Raw genomic sequence first — 22,954 nt, 5'->3', positions numbered from 1 at the left:
CAGGAAGGGTATCTGGAGTAAAACCTGTGACAATTAAATATGAGAATCGGAGGATTCACTGTGGCTACCCAGAACAGGGAGGAGTCGAAGGACAACAACAACATTAAAACTTATTGCTTATTGTTGCTTATTGTTCATACACAAAGCACAAAGAGTGTGTATGTGTGTGTGTATGAATTCTTCAGTCCATCACAGAGCAGCTCTACTCCTCAATCCTGCAGTTTATTTCCACTCAGCTTCAGTTCTCTCAGTCTGGAGGAGTTTGAGCTGAGAACTGAAGACAGAGCTCTACAGCTTTCCTTTCTCAGGTTACAGTAATGAAGACTGGAACACAAATGATGAAATATCAGAACACTGACCTCAAACACACACACAGACATAACACACTCTTTACCATGTAACAGAAATATGTGTGTGTGTGTGTGTGTTTGATGTCCATTACTTCATTATCTTCAGTGTACAGTGTGAATTCTTCATTCCAGCAGAGAGCAGCTCCAACACCTTACTCTTGTCAATCCTCACTATTACTCTTGTAATGTCTCACTTTTGGACTCAAAGACTTTACTTTGATCTCTTCTCACTTTGGACCTAGAATAATAACTATATTTCTTTACAGTGTTTTATTTATTTATTTTTTCTTTCCTTTTCCAGGTGTATTTTTATATTTGGTTCACATGCTGCTTTTTGTAATAATCTTTCTTTTCAGCAGAGAAATCGTTGGCCAGAAAATTTCCGATCAGATACAGTTAGTCTTTTCTATCTAAAAATGTGAACACATGCCCAAATTATTGGCTGAAGGGGTCAGGTGACAAAGCAGTTCTCATTAGCAGGACCATAAAATGGCATCTATGTCAAGTTTCCCCAGATTCTTTGTCTTCAGGAAGCCATTTGTTTGGAAGCCATTTTTCTTTCAAGTAAAACAGGATTTAATGCTGTTTGCATCAGGATCTAAGGAACTCATAAGTCTGGCATTTCGTGGGTGGTGACTGAGACTGAGAAGCTCCCTCATTCAGTTGCGTTTGAGGAACTGCTCAAGGTAGTAATGTGTGCAGTCGACAAACTCAATTTGGATTAACCATCAAAGGAAGTCAGTTCCCCTCGTAAGGACAGGGAGGCTAGGCAGCACACCCAGATCCAGCCTCACTTGGGGATAGATAATCTGAGGACCAATCTCTCTTTAAGAAAAAAAAAAACAGATGCCCAAGTGCTCTTGGGAGACACTCCAACCAAACCCACTGTCTCTGGCATAGATTCAAGATGGTGATGCTCAAACTCACTGTGTCACACATCAAGTTAGAGAGCTGGTTTGTCCAGATCCTGCTCTGGGCAAATACCAAATCTTTTTGAGGGCCATTTATATTCTGAGGCATACAAACTGAGAAGCATGATTCCTGTTGAGGCAGGGGCTGAGGCCTACAGGAGGTACAGCTGGGCAGAAATAGATGTGTTCACCTCCCAGGAGTTGTTCCACTGTCCCGTCTGGTTCTTTTTCACATTTACTCCATGGTGCAGATATCGCCGAGGCTTTGTCTTTATGCTTTTTTCCTCAATAGCTCTGGTTCCAGGAGTACTAGCTAGGGTATGCCAGGACAGAGTCACTTACTACTAGTAGCTCTGTGCTGGTCCAAACACTCTCTCTCTCATGGTCCAGCTACACATGCTACTCCCCAAATATTGATGCCTGGCTGGCAGAACTAGCCACCACATACAACTTGAGGGTAGAGGGGCCTAACCACGCTGAGAGGCAGTCCTGGAAGAACTCCAGCCCTGTATTAATTGGCCAGCCAACTGGGTTCAGGTGGCATTGCTTGCACCATCGAAAGAAGACCCCTACTTTTAGGGCATACAGTTTCTTGGTTGAAGGAGCACTAGAGTTCACTAGTCAATTCAATTCAGTTCAATTCAATTTGTCTCAAACCAGCTTTTGTTAATTAATATATTATCTCTAATGAGCAAGCTTGAGGCAACTGTGGCAAAGAAAAACTTCATGAGATGATATGAGGAAGAAACCTTGAGAGGAACCAGGCTCAGAAGGGAACCTCATCCTCTTTTGGTTGACACCAGAGAATGTGATTATAAATGTCCTTTCTACAGCTGTATATAGTAGGGATGCAACAATACAGTTAACCCACGGTTCAATACGTAACGCATTTTTTTAACCATGGTTTTTGGTTCGGTTCATTTCAGATGGCTTGGCAAATTAAAGGGTTTTTTTCCATTATTCTTTGCTTAGGTGACAGGAACAGTAAGTATGTTAAAAAGAAAAAAAACTGGTTTTAGTTGCAATTCTCTTTATTTTACTTAAATGCAAAAATCAACTTGTACACATTCATAGTGTACAGAAAATAGTGAGATATAAAAATTAGCGCTTGTATGAGTTTAATACAGGAGACGGGTTTGGAGTACGGCACTCTTTTTTCCCAATCCGCTCTGTAATGAACAGTCATGGTGAGATATCTCTCTGTTACCCGCAAGGTCCAACTATCTGTTATTAGAGCAAGACTTTGTGCTTTAGCCAATTCGTTTCCAATTTTTTTGCGCATTCTTTCATAGAGGTCAGAAAAAAGGACGTGTCGGTAGTGTTTTTTGCTGATGAAGCAGAGAAATACATATAAAGCAGCCAGAAACTCCTGAACACTCAGATGTACAAAGCTGAAGAGTCACATTATTGATGGTACTTTTGGTCCTTGTGTTTGAACTGAAAGATCAAGAAATGTACGTACATTCTAGTCAGAGTCTTGAGGATTTCAAGACATTGTCTTAATCTGTCTCACCTCATGTTTATAATTGACGTCTCCACTCCAACCCTCTGTGATGTCGAGTTCTGTGTAGATCTCCTTTAGAAGTGCTGAGCTTCCAGGCTGTGAAATTCCTTCATTAATTCTTTTACATTTTTCTCTCAGGTTGGATTTAAGTTTTTGCTGAAACTCAGAGATCAGGTCCAGCTCAGTAAATAATGTATAATTATAAATATTGTTTTATATAAACACTATTCATAATATCATTTGTCTAAATCAGTTTTATTTTATTTTTTTTATAAGATACTGACTGGTAACTGCTTATAAAGTGGTTTAAAATTATTATATTTCACATCAGACCACTCATCTAATCCATTAAACTCCAGTGTTCACAGAGGTGCCTGGAATTTGAAAGTGAGGTAAAACTCCCCTAAAGTGACTATGTTCTTCCTCTAAATTTTAAGTGAATAATCATGAGTTCCAGTCCTTACCAGTCTGCAGTGTGGTGATCTGATGATGATCTTCTTCTGTTCTGAAGGTAATTTTGGATCTTTTCTCCTGTATTCTGTGCAAAATATAAACTGAGTGTTATGGGAACTAAAGTCAGGAGTGAAGAAATAAAATCTATTAGCTAGCCAAATGAACAAGTAAAAACTCTACTGTCCTGTTTTGCTCTTGTTTGGAAGCTTACATGATGATGCAGGAGAGTTATATGACCACTTATTGCTGCACTTTATTTTGCTCAGGTTTGTTAGCAGTTCTACCTTCATGTGTGTTCCTGACTGGAAAAAAGTTTCCACAAAATGGGGGGAAATATTTTGGATTTGAATCCCATTAACCGCATTTACATACATTTAGGGAGTATGGTGATACAAAATGCAGGAAATAATGAAGTTATATAAATGAAGATTATAATGATAACTTCTGTCAAAAAGAATGGTAGGCTACTAAACTATGTATATAAAAAAGATGTCTTACTTTCTCTATTGTTTAATAGCGACCGATCACCAAGATCTGAGAGAATCATTTATACAGTCAAAAATATTCACCATTAATGTTTTGTGTGTGAATAAAATGTAAATAATGTAAAACTCAATTTCCACGGTTAAACAAACTTTTATTTTAAACTGAGCACTGTACCCGAAAATGTAAAATAAATGGCTTGTTGTACAGGACGTCTGTCAGAGACACATCCACCAAACCACAGGGGTTTAGAATAGAAACAGCTTTTATGAACTCTGTGTGTGTGTGTGTGTGTGTTACAGCACTATTTTGTAATATCAATTGCAGATAGACAGCAGCTACATTAATATGGAATTATATGAAAATGTTGATCATTACTTTAATAACTGTCTTTATGCATAGACAGCCACCCTTAGTTAATGAACAAATTAAAATATTTACAGTCCTGCTGCTAATTTTCTGTGTTTTCATGCTACACAGAATGTTCATGAAAATATGATAATCCTGACCTGAGCTAATTTACTGAATCAACCATCTCCTTTCTTTCTTTTCATCCATGATGACATTAAAGTCATCTGTTGCTGCTTCTGGCATTTCATCGCTGACTGTGACGCAAGCGTGAAACCTGTTCATTACACTTGTTCATTACACTTGTTCATTACACTTGTTCATTACACCTGTTCATTACACCTGTTCATTACACTTGTTCATTACACCTGTTCATTACACTTGTTCATTACACCTGTTCATTACACCTGTTCATTACACTTGTTCATTACACCTGTTCATTACACCTGTTCATTACACTTGTTCATTACACCTGTTCATTATACCAAATTCAAATTCAAATTCAAATTTTATTTGTCACATACGAAATCACACACAGTACGACATATAGTGAAATGCTTATACCTGTTCATTATACCTGTTCATTACACCTGTTCATTATTCAATTCAATTCAATTCAGTTTATTTTGTATAGCGCCTTTTACAATGAACATTGTCTCAAAGCAGCTTTACAAAAGAAGAAAACAGAGAAAAAGGAGGGGAAAATGAAAAATAATAATAAAAAATAAAAAATAAAAATAACTAATTAAATAGAAACAAGAATAAATTATTAAATTCTATAATTAGACTATTTTATCCCTAATGAGCAAGCCTGTGGCGACGGCGATGGTGGCAAGGAAAAACTCCCTGGGATGGAAAGGAAGAAACCTTGAGAGGAACCAGGCTCAGAAGGGAACCCATCCTCATTTGGGTGACACTAAACAGTAAATAATGTAACTGTAACTGATTAATGTCTTTTCTACAACAGCAATCAATGACCATGAGGAACTATTAGGTCATTGTAGTTTCTAAGGTCATTATAGACACTAGTTCTTTGCTGTCAAGGGCTGACAGATGAAATGGCAGATCTGTGATGGTGTGAAAGTCCCCAAGTGGCTCTGTCCATGGCTGTCTCCTGGTCCACACAGATCCATTCACAGCATCAGTGGGCACCATCAAGCGGCGAGACTCTGACCAGGGGTAGGGCAGCGGTCGCACTGGAAACTGGCAAACACTGGGAGCTCAGGAGTGGGGTGTATAGCTCGACAGAGAAGGTAGAGAGAGAAAGAGAAAGATATTAAGTTTCGGATCATGTGAAGCTTAAAGACAAAGTAGAATTATGTGTAAAGTGCAGGCAGGGACTCCAGCAAGACTAGCTATGACAGCATAACTAAAAGGGAGAGCCAGAAGGTCACAGACATGAAGGCTTCCCAGGACATAAAGCATCCAACCACTTCACAGTCAGCAAACCTGAGTGACTTGTGAGGGTGGTAAGATGACAGCATCCAACACATACCAGTCACCAAACACTCTATGACCATGAACCTTCCAGATCTGCTCCTTTACCTAAGAAAACTATACATTAAAAGCTCGACTAAACAAATGTGTCTTCAGCCTAGACTTAAACATTGAGACTGTGTCTGAATCCCAAACACTAATTGGAAGGCTGTTCCATAACTTTGGGGCTTTGAAAAAAAAAGCTCCGCCCCCTGCTGTAGCCTTTGCTACTTGAGGTACTACCAAGTAACCAGCACCCTTTGATCGGAGTAGGCGTGGCGGATCATAAAAGACTAAAAGATCGCTCAGGTACTGTGGCGTGAGACCATTTAGTGCTTTATAGGTTAGTAACAGTATTTTATAATCAATGCAAAATTTGACTGGGATCCAATGTAGTGTGGATAAAATAGGAGTGATGTGTTCATATCTTCTGGTTCTAGTTAGGACTCTAGCTGCTGCATTCTGGACTAACTGGAGCTTGTTTCTGCTCCTGCTGGAACATCCAGACAGTAAGACATTACAATAATCCAACCTAGAGGTAACAAAAGCATGAACTAATTTTTCTGCATCATGAAGCGACAACATATTTCTTATCTTAGCAATATTCCTAAGATGGAAGAAGGCTACCCGAGTGATATTATCTACATGAGCTTCAAACGAAAGACCAGAGTCAATAATCACACCAAGATCTTTTACTGCTGGACAAGATGAAACCAAAAGACCATCCACCATTACTCTGTAATCAGAAAGCTCACTTCTAACTGCCTGTGGTCCTAGTACAAGCACCTCTGTCTTGTCTGAATTAAGCAGGAGGAAGTTAGTGGCCATCCAATGTCTAATGTCCTTTACACATTCTTCTATCTTAATAAGCTGGTGTCTCTCATCTGATTTAGCTGAAACATATAGCTGTGTGTCATCGGCATAACAGTGGAAGCTAATACCATGTTTACGAATAATTGCACCAAGGAGTATCATATATAGGGAGAAAAGCAGTGGGCCTAAAACAGAACCTTGTGGAACACCGAACATAACCTTGGTATGCATGGAGAAGTCACCATCTAGATCTACAAACTGATAACGGTCAGTCAAATAAGACCTGAGCCAGGAGAGGGCTGTTCCTTTAACACCAACATGTTCTAGTCTATCAAGTAGAACAGTGTGGTCAGTGGTGTCAAAAGCTGCACTAAGATCCAGTAACACCAGTAAGGAGACATAACCCTGATCAGAAGCCAGTAACAGATCATTTACCACTTTAACCAGTGCTGTCTCTGTGCTATGATGAGGCCTAAATCCTGACTGATACATTTCATAAATGTTATTTCTATGCAGGTCTGAACATAACTGCTGTGCTACAGCCTTTTCTAGGATCTTGGAGATAAAGGGCAGGTTTGATATCGGTCTATAGTTAGACAGCTGACAGGGGTCGAGGTCCGGTTTTTTAAACAAGGGTTTGATAACTGCTAGCTTAAAAGATTTAGGCACATAGCCAGTGCTTAGAGAAGAATTAATTATTTTTAGAAGGGGTTCAGTAGCTACTGGTAATATCTGTTTAAGGAAAGATGTGGGTAAAGGATCTAGAATGCAGGTAGAAGATTTTGAAGAAGAAATTAGTGAAATTAGATCAGGCTCTTGAAGTGGAGTGAAGCACTCTAAGCTCTGATCAGAAATAGCTATATTATCTAAAGGATTATCTAACAAATAATTTGGTTTTAAATTAATAGTCTGAATTTTTTTGCCTGATATTGTCAATTTTTTCATTGAAGAAATTCATGAAGTCATTGCTGCTAAATGTAGATGGTGTGCGCTTTTCTACAGTGGTTTTACTCCTGGTTAGTTTTGCTACAGTGCTAAATAAAAATTTTGGATTGTTTTTGTTGTCTTCGATTAGGGCAGAGAGATACGCTGATCTAGCAGCACTAAGAGAATTTTGTATCTCAGAAGGCTTTCCTTCTACGCAATCTGGAATACTGCTAATTTAGTTTCATTACACCTGTTCATTATACCTGTTCATTATACCTGTTCATTATAGCTGTTCATTATACCTGTTCATTATACCTGTTCATTACACCTGTTCATTACACCTGTTCATTATACCTGTTCATTATAGCTGTTCATTATACCTGTTCATTATACCTGTTCATTATACCTGTTCATTATAGCTGTTCATTATACCTGTTCATTACACCTGTTCATTATACCTGTTCATTACACCTGTTCATTATACCTGTTCATTATAGCTGTTCATTATACCTGTTCATTATACCTGTTCATTACACCTGTTCATTACACCTGTTCATTATACCTGTTCATTATAGCTGTTCATTATACCTGTTCATTATACCTGTTCATTACACCTGTTCATTACACCTGTTCATTATACCTGTTCATTATACCTGTTCATTATACCTGTTCATTACACCTGTTCATTATACCTGTTCATTATAGCTGTTCATTATACCTGTTCATTATACCTGTTCATTACACCTGTTCATTATACCTGTTCATTATACCTGTTCATTACACCTGTTCATTATACCTGTTCATTATACCTGTTCATTACACCTGTTCATTATACCTGTTCATTATAGCTGTTCATTATACCTGTTCATTATACCTGTTCATTACACCTGTTCATTATACCTGTTCATTACACCTGTTCATTACACCTGTTCATTACACTTGTTCATTACACCTGTTCATTACACCTGTTCATTATACCTGTTCATTATACCTGTTCATTATACCTGTTCATTACACCTGTTCATTATACCTGTTCATTACACCTGTTCATTATACCTGTTCATTACACCTGTTCATTACACTTGTTCATTACACCTGTTCATTACACCTGTTCATTATACCTGTTCATTATACCTGTTCATTACACCTGTTCATTACACCTCTTTATTATATCTGTTCATTACACCTGTTCATTACACCTGTTCATTATACCTGTTCATTATAGCTGTTCATTATACCTGTTCATTATACCTGTTCATTACACCTGTTCATTATACCTGTTCATTACACCTGTTCATTATACCTGTTCATTACACCTGTTCATTACACTTGTTCATTACACCTGTTCATTACACCTGTTCATTATACCTGTTCATTATACCTGTTCATTACACCTGTTCATTACACCTGTTCATTACACCTGTTCATTACACTTGTTCATTACACCTGTTCATTATACCTGTTCATTATACCTATTCATTATACCTGTTCATTACACCTGTTCATTACACCTCTTTATTATATCTGTTCATTACACCTGTTCATTATACCTGTTCATTATACCTGTTCATTACACCTGTTCATTACACCTCTTTATTATATCTGTTCATTACACCTGTTCATTATACCTGTTCATTATACCTGTTCATTACACCTGTTCATTACACCTCTTTATTATATCTGTTCATTACACCTGTTCATTATACCTGTTCATTATACCTGTTCATTACACCTGTTCATTACACCTCTTTATTATATCTGTTCATTACACCTGTTCATTATACCTGTTCATTACACCTGCTCATTACACCTGTTCATTACACCTGTTCATTATACCTGTTCATTACACCTGCTCATTACACCTGTTCATTACACCTGTTCATTATACCTGTTCATTATACCTGTTCATTACACCTGTTCATTACACCTGCTCATTACACCTGTTCATTACACCTGTTCATTATATCTGTTCATTACATCTGTTCATTACACCTGTTCATTACACCTGTTCATTACACCTGTTCATTACACCTCTTCATTATACCTGTTCATTACACCTGTTCATTATACCTGTTCATTACACCTGTTCATTATACCTGTTCATTACACTTGTTCATTACACCTGTTCATTACACTTGTTCATTACACCTGTTCATTACACCTGTTCATTACACTTGTTCATTACACCTGCTCATTACACCTGTTCATTATACCTGTTCATTACACCTGTTTATTATATCTGTTCATTACACCTGTTCATTACACCTGTTTATTATATCTGTTCATTACATCTGTTCATTACACCTTTTCATTACACCTGTTCATTACACCTTTCAGTGAAATATTTTTAGTGAGTGTGCACACGATGTTCCTGGACATTGACGCGCACATTGACACAGGCAGACCATCTGTTTCCTGCTCGGTTCTGCTTCTCCAGAAGGAGCCTCCTCTCTCAGTAACTTAACATCAGTAACATTAATATAGACTGCTGCTCAAGAGTTCCTTACATAAGTTAGCTTACATAACTAACCAAAGGGTAACTAGCCTTACATGACATAATAAAGATAATCAATAAATGGATCAGCGCATATTCGCCGGCAGAAGCACCAAGCCGATGCGCGGCGCAAAGAAACAGTGTGGTACTATCCAGCCAACCGAGTATGGCTTTCCACCTGGGACATCCGCCTCAAACTCCCCTGTAGAAAGCTCAGCCCCCACTATATCGGTCTCTTCGATGTCCGTAGGCGAATTAATGATGTATCTTACGAACTCATCCTACCTGCGCACTACCGAATCTCACCCACCTTCCATGTGTCTCTTCTAAAACCATACACTAACCCTGTTCTCCCTCCTCCTACAGAGCCCGAGATCTCGTCGCCACCCCAGATCGACGTAGACAACACGGTCTACCAAGTCCGAGAGACAATGAACTCCAGACGACGCGGCGGCCGTCTGCAATATCTGGTCGACTGGGAGGGGTATGGTCCCGAGGAAAGATCATGGGTGCACCGGGATGACATCCTCGATCCGGTACTGCTCGCCAACTTCCATCAGCACCACCCAGACTAACCCGCTCCCAGAGGCCACAAACATCTCAGCCACACCCCCGCGCTCCCAATCACCGGACTTTTAATCACGCCACCTGCACTCAATCACACGGCGCCTACTTAAAGCCCTCACCCACAGAGCCCAGCGGCTAGTATTAAAACTGTTGAAGCTAGAGTACCAAGTTACTGCTCCAGTATTCTCAAGTTGGATATTTCCTTTCATCGTATTGCCTTTTTTCCCCTGCCTTAGTTATTAAAGCCATGTTGGATCTGCTCTCTGTCTCCGTGTGTGTTGTGACACTTCCAGGATCCATTTCTAATGCTCATGTGCCCATTGTTGCCACTTTCGGCGGTGCACAGGGGTCAGCGTGGGCACCCTGACTAGTCTGTGGCTATGCAACCCCTTATGCAACAAACTATGATGCACTGTGTATTCTGACACCTTTCTATCAGTGATTTTTTATCATATTTGTTTTATACCAAAAGAAGGGAAATTTTAAATAACTGTCCTTCTGTGCATGGTACTAGATTTTGTGACTAAAGATTGCTTATGTGAGCTGATAGAGGGACAGAACATGCTAGACACAAGGTGGCAAGACTCAATGACTAACCTTGTTTAGTCAGACTTCGCAATGTAGCCTATAAATTACAGTGTTACCTGATATGGAGTTTCTATCTATCTATCTATCTATCTGTCTGTCTGTCTGTCTGTCTGTCTGTCTGTCTGTCTGTCTATCTATCTATCTATCTGTCTGTCTGTCTGTCTGTCTGTCTGTCTGCCATCTGGAAGAAGTTAAAAATGAAAATGTCTATGTAAAAGTTCAGTGGCTTTCTCCGTGTTTGTTTATCCGCCAGTTCTATTTCTGTTCCTGTTCCTGTGAGCGCCACAGCAGTCTTACGGTCATCCCAAATGCTCTCATTGGTTGAGACACGTGATGACGTTCATCTCAAGCCAATACGGATCAAGATACCACCCCTCCCATCATCCATGGTTTGTCTGTATGTGTATTCAGAACATACTTTTAAAATAATTTACAAAATAATAAAAAACTGTGTTAATGCGTGATAAAATAATTGTCGACGTTAATTAATTAATGAGTTAACACTATAATAATGTGTCAACTTGCCCAGCCATAAATAAATTATAACTTTTTTAATCTTGCTCATGCCTACCCATGTGCTATTTTTTTTAGAGTGCCACGAGGGTTCTGCATTTCCCAGTAGTAATCTTCACCATGAAAAAGCAAATCCCCATGGTAAGAGGAATCTCAGTATGACCAGTCCCCCACAATGGCTGCAGGAGCCAACAACTTATTTCTTACAGTCCCACCCTCAACACTGGTTTTCCCCAGGGATGGAGATTGTCCACTCTCTTATACTCCCTCTTTACACCCGACTGCATACCAGTGCATGCGTCCAACAGAATTATCAAATTTGCAGAGATAACAAGCACCTAATGGCATGGAACAACAACCTGGAACTCAAAACCAGGAAAATGAAGGAGGTCATTGTGGACTTCAGACGTACTGCGAATCACACTCATGCTCTTATTCACAGGAACAGTAGTTTAAGTTCTTTCAGGTCCACATCTTGAAGGTCCTCACCTGGTGCCTGAACTCCTTCTTTCATGTGCCTTTATTTTCTGAGGAGAATGAAAAAGCCCAAATGTGCTCCAATATTCTGGTTACCTTTTACTGCTCTAGTGCTCTGCTCTAGTATCATCACCAACTGATTCCTGTCTGGTATAGCAACTGCACTGCTACACACCAAAAGGTCCTTCAGAGGGTGGTGAACACTGCCCAATGAATCATTGGTACCCATCTACCCACCATTGAATTACCAGAAACATTATCTGCAGAAAGCAAAATGTATTACCAAACACACCTCTCTCCATTATCATGGACTATTTACCCTCCTCCCATCATGAATCCACAGCTGATCATACGGTATTTGTTTACATTGACTTACTTTCAATACATTTTTATCCTCTATGCACAAATGCATATAGGATAGGATGCATTATATATCATATAAGTCACTGCCCAGATCCCCAGATCTGTATATTCTTATTTATTATGTATTGTAAATATACCACTAACACACTTCTGGTTTTGGTTTAACTGTTCTTCAATGGTTTTGTACATGCAGGTTGCACAAGTTGAATCTAAGCTAATCTAAAACCTACACAGTGGAGTAAATAGACAATGAGTAGGTGTCATAGCTGCAAAGCCAATGCTAATGTTAAAGATCACTTCACTGGAATTAAGAGGGCCAACAGATGTTCCATCATGACCATGCCCCTTTGCAAAAATTGAGATCCACAGACACTAAAGGTCTTCAACTCAGTGTTAACAAACCATGTCTTCATGGAGTTTGCTTTGTGCACAGGGGCATTGTCATGCTGGAACAGTGTTTGAACCCCTTGAAGTTCCCTTGAGTTCCAATGAAACAAAATCGTAAATTACATAATACAAAGACATTCTAGACATTTCTACACTTTTACCTTTGCTCTGTGTGCATGGATTCTAGAGGAAGATGTCAAAGGGATGTTTTGAAAGTATGCCTTGAGTTGACTGTGAGCTAGAGTCTCATGGTTTAGTTGGAACATAAATTATTTTCAAATGCACCATTACAACCTGACTTTTCTATCTGTGTGCTCAAACACTGTAGACAACATACAGTTGGCCGTTTTTTTGGAAGGGATTGCATTCTTATTTATGCAGAACTTGTGCACAAACTGCTGCTACACTTAAACACCTATGATGTGGTGAAAACCACATCCTGTCCTCACACTGCTGTTTGGTTTAAGACCATCTCACACTAGACAAAACATGCAAGTTAATGGAAACAACAAACATTCATCAGTATAATTTCTGAACATAATCAACTGATTTTATGTTTAGTGAACTGAAAGTAAACCGAAATAACATTAACATTCACAAAAACATGAATCCACAAAAACAAAAGTTTAAGCTAAATGTGTACTGAGAGTGTACCATTTCAAAATAAAAACAAAAATATATATTTTTTTTTCATTGTAGAAATGTGCAATATTTTAAGAGAAAACACTGGGAAATCCAGAGGAAGGCTTTCAGGAAAAAAAAGATAAAAAAGAAAAAAAAGAAAAAAAGTCATATTTCTTTCTTTATTTTATTTTAACTCGTGTATAAACGTCTTCATGGCTCTTTTCTCTGAATGTTCTGGAGGATGAAGGTTTCTTAGCAAAACTCACAGCTGCATAGTTCAAGACATCATCATCAGCAGCCTGATAAAGAACAAGAGCTGTTTATTAACCAGAGAGGATTAAAGACTAAAATAATGATTACTCTGATATTTTGGTGAATAATTGTCTATTAAAATTCTCTGTGCATTCAGATGTGGATTTATTTAACAGAATAGAATCACAGTTAATAGAAGACTGGATTACCTGATTGGTGGGAATTTGATGGTTGCTTGATGAAGAATCTGAACAATAATACACACAAGTAAAGATTAAATGTAGAAAAGATTCACATTTACACTTTATACAATAACTCTATAAATAACAACAATAATAAAAGTAAACAAACCTTTTCTGTGATTTTTATATAAAACTCCAACCAGAACTGTGATTACAATAACAGAGATTATATTGGAGACGGCTAAAGGAATAATCCAATAGTCTTCACCTGAAATGATGAAAATGCACACGATGTATAAATTTACAACTTTTATAAATATTTTATGATTTATTAACAGGGAGAGGTTTTCACTAAGTAAAATCTGTTACCTTTTTTATTGCTGCTGGTTGAATCACTAGTTGTAGTTCCAGATGTAGGATAGTGCATTCTCTCTTCATCTTTACAAATAAATTAATCAAATAAACAGAAATAATACTAAATATTCTTAATGTGAAATATTCAACATTTAATGCATATGTACACATAATTCTGGTTAAAGTGTTGATCTGGAATTAGCAGGATATCAGAGTAAAACTGTTTACCTTCAAACTGCAGATGTGTTCCAGATGTGAACTTCAGTACACTTCCTTCAATTTCTCCACAGAAATATTCTCCTACATCATCTTCTCTTATTTTATTTATACTGAGTTTAAATTTATGGTCAGTTACACTAATACTGAAGCGACTATCATTAAATCCTGGAGCAAATTTGTAGCCGAAAGCGTTATGGTATGGTTTTCCAAAAAAACGAGGCACATTTCCTGAACTTTGTCTGTACCAAACTAATTGATCTTTCTTTGTGAGACTTCCAATGTTACATTCTATAGTTACATCTTCTCCACTCTTTACTGTTCTCACATGAAGCTCCTTGATGTCAGAAGATTTCACTGTAAAATTGTTTAATATACAGTATAATGTTTAATGATAAACTAGTTAAACATGAATTATTACTCTTTTAATGTAAAGTTTTCAGAATGTTACTCACCAGCTGTGAAGAGAGAAAAAAGAACACAAAGAGCGACAAAGAGTGTGGTCATCGTTCCTGTTCAGACGAAGTGATAGTGAGGGAACGAACTTGTGTGTTCAGTAGAAAACCAGGTCCAGACTCACACCTGATTGGATGTTTTGAAGCTGTGGACTGATCTGATTGGTCCATTAGCTGTAATGAGATGAAGCTCACAGTGAATTCTTGTCTATTCTGATGCTGTGATGAGTCACATGACTTTACAGATATGATATACTGGAGCTCTATCAGTCCTGTGTGCTGGAACCGCTCTGATAGAAGAACTTTAATGAGGTGATAAGGTGCAAAAAATATTTCTAAATTAATTTAGCTAACCAACTTTTACAGGTTCCAATTTAATTGTTGATTTTAAGCTCCAGTTTTATAACTATTTATTTACTTTCATGTTTTTTTAGCAATAGCTGTGTTTACATGGACACTTGTAATCCGATCGTAACAGGACTAGAAGCACAATCAGATTAAAAAAGTGTCATGTAAACACGTCAATCGGATGGAATTTGCCACATCCGATTAAAATTTCAGTCGGATGGTAAGGGGTGGTTTAAACCATTTTTAGTCCGATCGAGAGGACATGTAAACACTTAATCGGATGGAATATGTTCCTGGAAAGTTCTGCGCATGTGCAAGGATGCAAGAATGATGTATGATGTATGGATGGACGGCTAGTATGACGTATGGCGTACGGATGGACGGCTAGTATGACGCATGACGTACGGATGGACGGCTAGTACGTCCATCCTGGAATGGCGGGAATCCTGTTTTTGTGGACTGTGCGCATGTCAAAAGATCTAATCCGATTCTAATCAACAAATCTAATTCGACACTTGAATTCTTCCATGCCGATGTTAACTTTAACATGTCTTCATGGAGCTTGTGTTTGGGTATCTTAGTTCTATTGAGAGGAAACTGTAATGTTACAGTGTACAAAGACATTCAACACAATTGTGTGGTTTAAACTTTAAATGTGAAACATTTAGCTGACCTGGATCTGCATTGTGCAGTCAGATGACTGACTGAGGTAAATATTGTACATGTTATTAGTCATGTCATAGTTAGTTTGACTTGGTTTAGGGGGTTCTCTAAAGATCTCTTGGGGAAGCAGAGGAGAAAGGGGAGTATATGTTGTATGGTCACACAGCTGCATTTTGAATCATTTAAAAAGGTCAAATTGCACTTATAGGTAGACTTGCCAGTTCAGTCTCATAATGACGAGCAAAAATTAGCAACGTGCAAGGAAAAGGACAGATTCTTATTTATGGTTCTTCTAAGGTTGCATGCAGTGGCCAAAGGGGATATCAACAGATTGCACAGGGGGATCACATCACCTACACCAGCCCTCAGAACCACCAAATGTTCAATGGACCAATCAGATTTAACGTTACAGGACAGCTTTAATTAAGTTTACTCAAATACAGTAAAGACTTTCATCAGGAAAGTGTTTTTTACACTTGTTCTCTTTTGTCTTGTCCCAAGGCTGATATTTGTTATTTATTGTTAACTTTTATTCTGTAATTGTAACACTGAGTGTATTTTGGCACTTAACTGTTGCCTTTTTCAATAGATCAGCAGTCTTCCTAAAGTCATTTGAAAGTGTAAGATAACTGATAAATAATTTAAAATTATTCTCTCTGTTCTCATTACAGAATTTTCATAATAATGAAGTTTATCTCTAAGTTTTAACTTTTGTTCTAATGTTCTAATCACTGACTTTATAAAAGTCTAACATCTTTTTCTCTCTTTTGTTTGTATCTTACACTTGAAACCACAGAACTGTTTCCATTTACACTCACACACACACACACTGTCTCTACTGTTATGGAAACTAGAGCACAAACATCTCAAACAAACATCAGCATGAGGCCATTAAGGTTTTGACCACATCAAAGGTGTTGAAACTACCGGACTCAGAGACTGCAGCAGCACTTTGTCTAAACATTGTGCATAAATAATTTTTATTATATTATTATATTATTATATATTTATCATTAAATTGATTCATATCTCCCAAAAAGTTTTAAGTTTATACTTTAAATAATACCAACTCTTTCTATGTTGTTAAGAGCATAAGGGTGGAGAACAGGCCTTACACAGAGCACAGTCTCTAGCACAGTCTGAATAAATAGTGCTCTTAACACACTACATGATGTTTATCAGAGACATTTTTATAAAAGAGGTCTAGCTTTTTCTCTAGCCTGAGAATCTAACATACAGAAGTTTAGACTGTTAAGGTGATGTAAAACAATACAGTGTGAACTGAAGACATTCAGCCTCTGAAACTCAGAAGCCACAATGCTATTTCTGTTCAACTGAAACCACTGCATGGAGGGAGAGAGCATTGCTGCAGCCAGTAACAATGACTGAGCCATGGCCTATTACATCAAGTATGTAAGCGTTCTATCCAGTTTGTTCAAATACCTTTGACCTCTGATTTTGGGTACATGGTCAGGCCCCCTAACTCTCAGCTGATCACCATTCTTGATTACAATCTCTTTTGATTCCTTTACTTATATCAGGGCATGTGTTGCATTTTGTCCAATTTTCCTTGAACTTTTGTTGACATCCTGTGATTATACAGTAGCTCTGATGAAGAGATGCCTATGCAAATCAGGACAATAGAATAGAATAGAATAGAATAGAATAGAATAGAATAGAATAGAAGTTTATTGTCATTGTACCATTTGCATGTATAACGAAATTTAAAAGTGCCAACCAGTCAAAGTGCAGCAGTCATACATACATTCAAACAATTTAAAAAAAGTACTAATTAGTATATAAAAAATAAATAAATAAGATAAAAAATAAATAAATAGGTATGGAAAATTGTACACAGTCACATTCACCATCTGTCTATGTTTGTTTCACATCTCATGAAAACAGTGTTTTTTGATTATTGAGAGTGGTTATGGGTGTTGGATAAAAACTGTTTTTTAGTCTGTTTGTCCTGGCTCTGATTGTCCTGTATCGCCGTCCTGATGGTAACAGTTCAAACAGATCATGTCCGGGGTGTGATGTGTCTTTGAGAATGCTTTGGGCTTTCTTAATACAGTGCGAAGTGTGTAGATCTTCCAGTGTTGGGAGAGGGCAGCTGACGATCTTCTCGGCCATGTTCATGACCCTCTGGAGCGCTTTCCTCTGAGCCACTGTGCAGCTGGAGAACCATACGCCAATGCAGTAGGTTAGGATGCTCTCTATGGAGCACCGATAGAAGGACACCAGTAGTCTCTGAGTGATGTTGTTCTTCCTCAGCGCCCTAAGGAAGTAGAGTCTCTGCTGGGCCTTTTTCAGCAGCTCAGAGGTGTTTGTGCTCCGAGTCAGGCCCTCCTCTATCTGGACTCCCAGAAACCGGAAGTCAGCTACCCTCTCTACACAGTCCCCACTGATGGAAAGTGGACTAATGTCCTTGGTCTTTGTGGTGTTGAGAAGCAGGTTATTCTCCTTACACCACCATGAGAGCCGCTCCACCTCGTCCCTGTAAGCTGACTCATCCCCTCCTGATATGAGTCCCACCACCGTAGTGTTGTCTGCAAACTTCACAATGGTGTTGCTATGGTGAGCGGGGGTGCAGTCGTGGGTATAAAGAGAGTAGAGCAGGGGGCTCAGAACACAGCCCTGTGGGGAGCCAGTGCTGAGGCTGAGGGCCATAGATGTGTCTCAGCCCACTCTGACCCTCTGACTGCGATCAGACAGAAAGCTATTAATCCACATGCAGGTGGAGTGTGGAACCCCCAAGTCCTTAAGCTTGTCCACCAGTTTGATGGGAAGAATGGTGTTAAACGCCGAACCATAATCCACAAAGAGCATCCGGACATAGCTCCCCTGATTCTCCAGATGGGAAAGTGCAGCATGGAGGGCTGTGGCCACGGCGTCCTCTGTGGATCTGTTTCCCCTGTAGGCAAACTGGTGAGTGTCGAAGCTTGGTGGCAGGAATGATGTAATGTGACTCCGGACCAGTTTTTCAAAGCACTTCATTACCACTGGTGTGAGTGCAACTGGCCGGTAGTCACTCAGGCTCGAGATGTGAGATTTCTTTGGTAATGGGACTATGATGGAGGATTTCAGACATGGTGGGACAGTGGACAGGGCCAGCGACTGGTTGAAGATCTTGGTGAAGATTCCAGCCAGCTGATCCGCACAGTCTTTCAGTACCCGGCCAGGGACGCTATCCGGTCCAGCAGCCTTCCTTGGGTTCACGGACCTCAGCATATGCCTAACTTCCCTCTCGTTGACTGTGAGGGTTAAGCTGCTCAGGGCCTTGAGGTGTGGCGTGGCTGTCTCTGGTGGCTCCACCTCAAAACGTGCAAAGAAGAGGTTTAGCTCCTCTGCCAGTGTGGCGTCACCCTCAGCAGCTCCAGGGTTGGTCCTGAAATTAATGAGATGCTGGACTCCCTGCCACACCTGCCTGCTGTTGTTGCTGTCCAGATGGTCCTCAATCCTCCTCCTATAATCCGGCTAGGCCTCTCTGACGCCTCTCTTCAGGTTAGCTCGGGCAGCACTGTATTGCTCCTGATTTCCAGACCTGTGGTGTTTCTCTCTCTGAGCAGCAGCTTGACCTCCCGGGTCATCCAGGGCTTCTGGTTGGAAAAAACCTGGATGCGTTTGTTGACTGTGACAGTGTCTGTACAGTTCTTTATGTAGCACAGCACACTGTCTGTGAACACTCCCAGGTCCTTATGTTCAAACACTACCCAGTTGGTCCTGTCGAAGCAGTCCTGCAGCTGCTGAGAGGCACCATCAGGCCAAGTTTTGATGACTTTTGTGCTGATAGAAGCAGTTTTACAGAGGGGGGCATATGCGGGGATCAGAAGCAGGGACACGTGGTCAAACTGGGCTAGGTGTGGAAGTGGTCTCACCCTGTAGCCCATCTTGATGTTAGAGTAGACCTTGTCCAGAGTGTTAGCTCCTCTAGTAGCACATTTCACATGCTGGTGGAATCTAGGGAGTGCTGCTTTCAGGTCCGCGTGATTGAAATCCCCTGCTACTATGAGCACAGCGTTAGGATGCATGCTCTGCTGTTTACTAATACTCCCATGTAAAAGTCCAATAGCTGAGCAAGCATTAGCGTCCGGTGGAATGTAAACAGCGGTTATTATGACTACTGTAAACTCCCTCGGAAGATAGATGGGCCTGCATTTAACAGTAATATACTCCAAGTCCGTGGAGCAGTGTCTGTCTACAGTCACTGTGTTTGTACACCAGCTGTTATTAATGTACACACAGAGCCCCCCTCCTCTGCTCTTACCGGAATCCGCTGTCCTGTCCTGACGCTATGCAGTGTAGCCTGCTAGCCCAATAGCTGAGTCCGAAATAGATGGTTGAAGCCAAGACTCCGTCATTAACAGTATGCAACTGTCTCTCACCGCGTTGTTGGTGGCAATCTGTAGCCTTAGTTCATCCATCTTATTTGCGAGGGATCTGGCGTTCATGAGAAATAGGCTGGGAAGCGGTAGTCTGAATGGGTGCCTTCTTAGCCTAGCCAGCACACCGGCTCTGCCGCCCCGCTTCTGCTTCCTGTCTCTGCGCCGCCTGCACCGCCTCACTGCTGGGATGGTAATCCATGGTGAGCCAGGGGTTCTCGTTATGTCCACCAGGATATTATGCGAGCGGATAAACTCGGCTGTAACACTGCCTCCAGAGCAAATTCCAATTCTTAGGAGCTCACTCCGGCTGAAGATGGTATTCACAGCACAGAAAGTGCACAAGATAAAATAGAACGCGTACACACATAGCCAAATAAAGCACTGACTGGTAGAGCACTGAGCCGCAGCAACTGTGTGCGCCGCCATCTATAATTCTAATCTTATCTCTATCTAATAATTCTAATCTTAATTCATCTGTAATCACTTCATATTTCTATGCTAAAGTGATTCAGCAGACTAGACCACATGAGTTTAGAGACTGTTGTGTCTTTGCACAGTGACATGGCTAAGTGACAGAGCTCCAGGTGGTTCTGTTCAGCTATCCGGGCTCAGCTAGTTTTATGCTGATTGGAATGCAGCTCTGTACAGTAATGCTCATGGTGGTGGCTTGTTTGTTTATATCAACAGGGAATGGTGAAAAGATTTGGTGCTAGTTTTTATTTACTGCTCATCACTAGTGACTGTTAGATGCAGACCATGCACAGACATTGTCACAAAGTGCTTGGAATGCTTTGACTGACTGGACTTTCTAAAGTTGACATCCCAAATATTTATTGCCATTGCCATTGCCCACCTGAAGAGGTATGAATACTGTTCATAGATTTCAGTTAAGTATTTAATATAATCATTCCTCAGCATATGACTGAAAAGCTGAAACAGGATCCTGAACTTCCTGACTGGGAGACCTCAGTCAGTCCAGAACAGTATATCCAACACCATCATATTGAGCAATGGGGTCCCTCAGGGCTGTGTGCTCAGTCCTCTGCTGTTCACTCTGCTGACTCATAACTTTGCAGTAATGCACAGCTTCTCCCAGGAGACTAGTGTAAATGGACTGATAGCTCAAACTGCTGTTTTTGGAAGTGAAAGTTTCTCAGCTGCATTTGTGATAAAATCAAACTGATAACATCAACAATGTATTTGTCCAAGGATTTATATAATGGATTGTATTTATTTGTGAAATATGTTGACTACCTTTTTGTATTTTCTCTTAACTTGCCTTTTGTATTTACAAAATCATTTTCTGTTTGTATGATAGTTGAGTTTTCCTTTGCAAAGCAAAGCTGATGTAAAAGATAAAACTTCTACTTTATAAACTAAATTTAACTTTAAAAAGTGTTTTCAGTACAGTATAAGTGAGGAGTTCAGATGCAAGCTTGGGATAACAGAAGGAATCTTTATTTGAACTATTTTGCAAAAACTAATTTTGCATGTGTTTTCTGTGAGCATATGACTGAATTTCATATGATTTGTTTATCCACCATATATTTGGTAGATTGTCTACAGCTATTTGTACCTCCTTGTATGCTGCATGCCACCGCTGCTTGAGGGTGGAAGGTGATTGAGAATAGCCATGTGCACTCTCTCCATGGTTTCCTCTTCTTTTCTGCTGTGCCCTATGAAACTCTCCATGCTTCACATTCAGTATTAGTGCATGCTGCAGCAGCTGTGATTGGTCTGCCGCCTGCTGCTGTTGCCCTGCCTTGCTCCTGTGATAAAGCATGCTGTCCAGGAAAATGGTGCTGAAGCAGTACTGTCCCTTCAGCACCACAGCACAAGTCACGTGAGGAGCACAAACCTTCACATCTCATTACAGCTAATGGACCAATCAGATCAGTCCACAGCTTCAAAACATCCAATCAGGTGTGAGTCTGGACCTGGTTTTCTACTGAACACACAAGTTCATTCCCTCACTATCACTTCGTCTGAACAGGAACGATGACCACACTCTTTGTCGCTCTTTGTGTTCTTTTTTCTCTCTTCACAGCTGGTGAGTAACATTCTGAAAACTTTAACTTCAATTAATTCAATATGAAATATTACTGTATTATCATTAAATATTAAACACTTTTTACAGTCAATTCTTCTGACATCAAGGAGCTTCATGTGAGAACAGTAAAGAGTGGAGAAGATGTAACTATGGAGTGTAACATTAGCAGTGTCACAGGGAAAGATAAAGTAGTTTGGTTCAGACAGAGTTCAGGAAAATTGCCTCAGTATTTTGCAAAACAATACTCGAACAATTTGGGCTACAAATTTGTTGGGGGATTTAATGATAGTCGCTTCAGTATTAGTGTAAATGACCAAAAATTTGATCTCAATATTAACAAAATAAGAGAAGATGACGGAGGAGAATATTTCTGTGGAGAAACAGAAGGAAGTGCACTGAAGTTCACATCTGGAACACATCTGCAATCTGAATGCACAGAGAATTTTAATAGACAACTATTCACCAAAATATCAGAGTAATCATTATTTTAGTCTTTAATCCTCTCTGGTTAATAAACAGCTCTTGTTCTTTATCAGGCTGCTGCTGCTGCTGCTGCTGCTGATGATGATGATGATGATGATGATGATGATGTCTTGAACTATGCAGCTGTGAGTTTTGCTAAGAAACCTTCATCCTCCAGAACATCCAGAGAAAAGAGCCATGAAGACGTTTATGCACAAGTTAAAATAAAATAGAGAATTTAAATCATCAGACACTGGAGATTTACTGCTGTAAGGCACATTTTATTAGGTCATGCTTGATAGGAAAAGG

General features: G+C 39.6%; 2 protein-coding genes and 1 pseudogene across 2 annotated transcripts in view; 2 read left to right on the top strand and 1 right to left on the bottom strand.

Moving 5' to 3' along the window:
* Nucleotides 1-13,446: 13,446 nt before the first annotated feature.
* Nucleotides 13,447-14,795, bottom strand: LOC131345777 (uncharacterized). Its single transcript, XM_058378833.1, has 6 exons — nucleotides 14,738-14,795; nucleotides 14,295-14,639; nucleotides 14,082-14,150; nucleotides 13,882-13,980; nucleotides 13,740-13,777; nucleotides 13,447-13,577 (listed from the first exon to the last, which is right to left on the bottom strand). Exons 1-6 carry the CDS (start codon nucleotides 14,787-14,789, stop codon nucleotides 13,458-13,460), a joined length of 723 nt encoding a protein of 240 aa, XP_058234816.1. The 5' UTR covers nucleotides 14,790-14,795; the 3' UTR covers nucleotides 13,447-13,457.
* A 7,253-nt stretch (nucleotides 14,796-22,048) lies between these two features.
* On the top strand, nucleotides 22,049-22,942 carry LOC131345780 (uncharacterized; annotated as a pseudogene).
* The window catches only part of LOC131345778 (uncharacterized), a 28,720-nt gene continuing 28,541 nt past the window's right edge, over nucleotides 22,776-22,954 (top strand). Inside the window, exon 1 of the mRNA XM_058378840.1 lies at nucleotides 22,776-22,791. The gene's annotated coding sequence lies outside the window, so the exon portion shown is untranslated. The remainder of the gene's footprint in view (nucleotides 22,792-22,954) is intronic.

This window comes from Hemibagrus wyckioides, linkage group LG25, assembly GCF_019097595.1.
Source record: "Hemibagrus wyckioides isolate EC202008001 linkage group LG25, SWU_Hwy_1.0, whole genome shotgun sequence".
Taxonomy (NCBI): domain Eukaryota; kingdom Metazoa; phylum Chordata; class Actinopteri; order Siluriformes; family Bagridae; genus Hemibagrus; species Hemibagrus wyckioides.
Note: the sequence above shows the minus strand (reverse complement) of the source record. Positions and strands in the feature narration are given on the sequence as shown.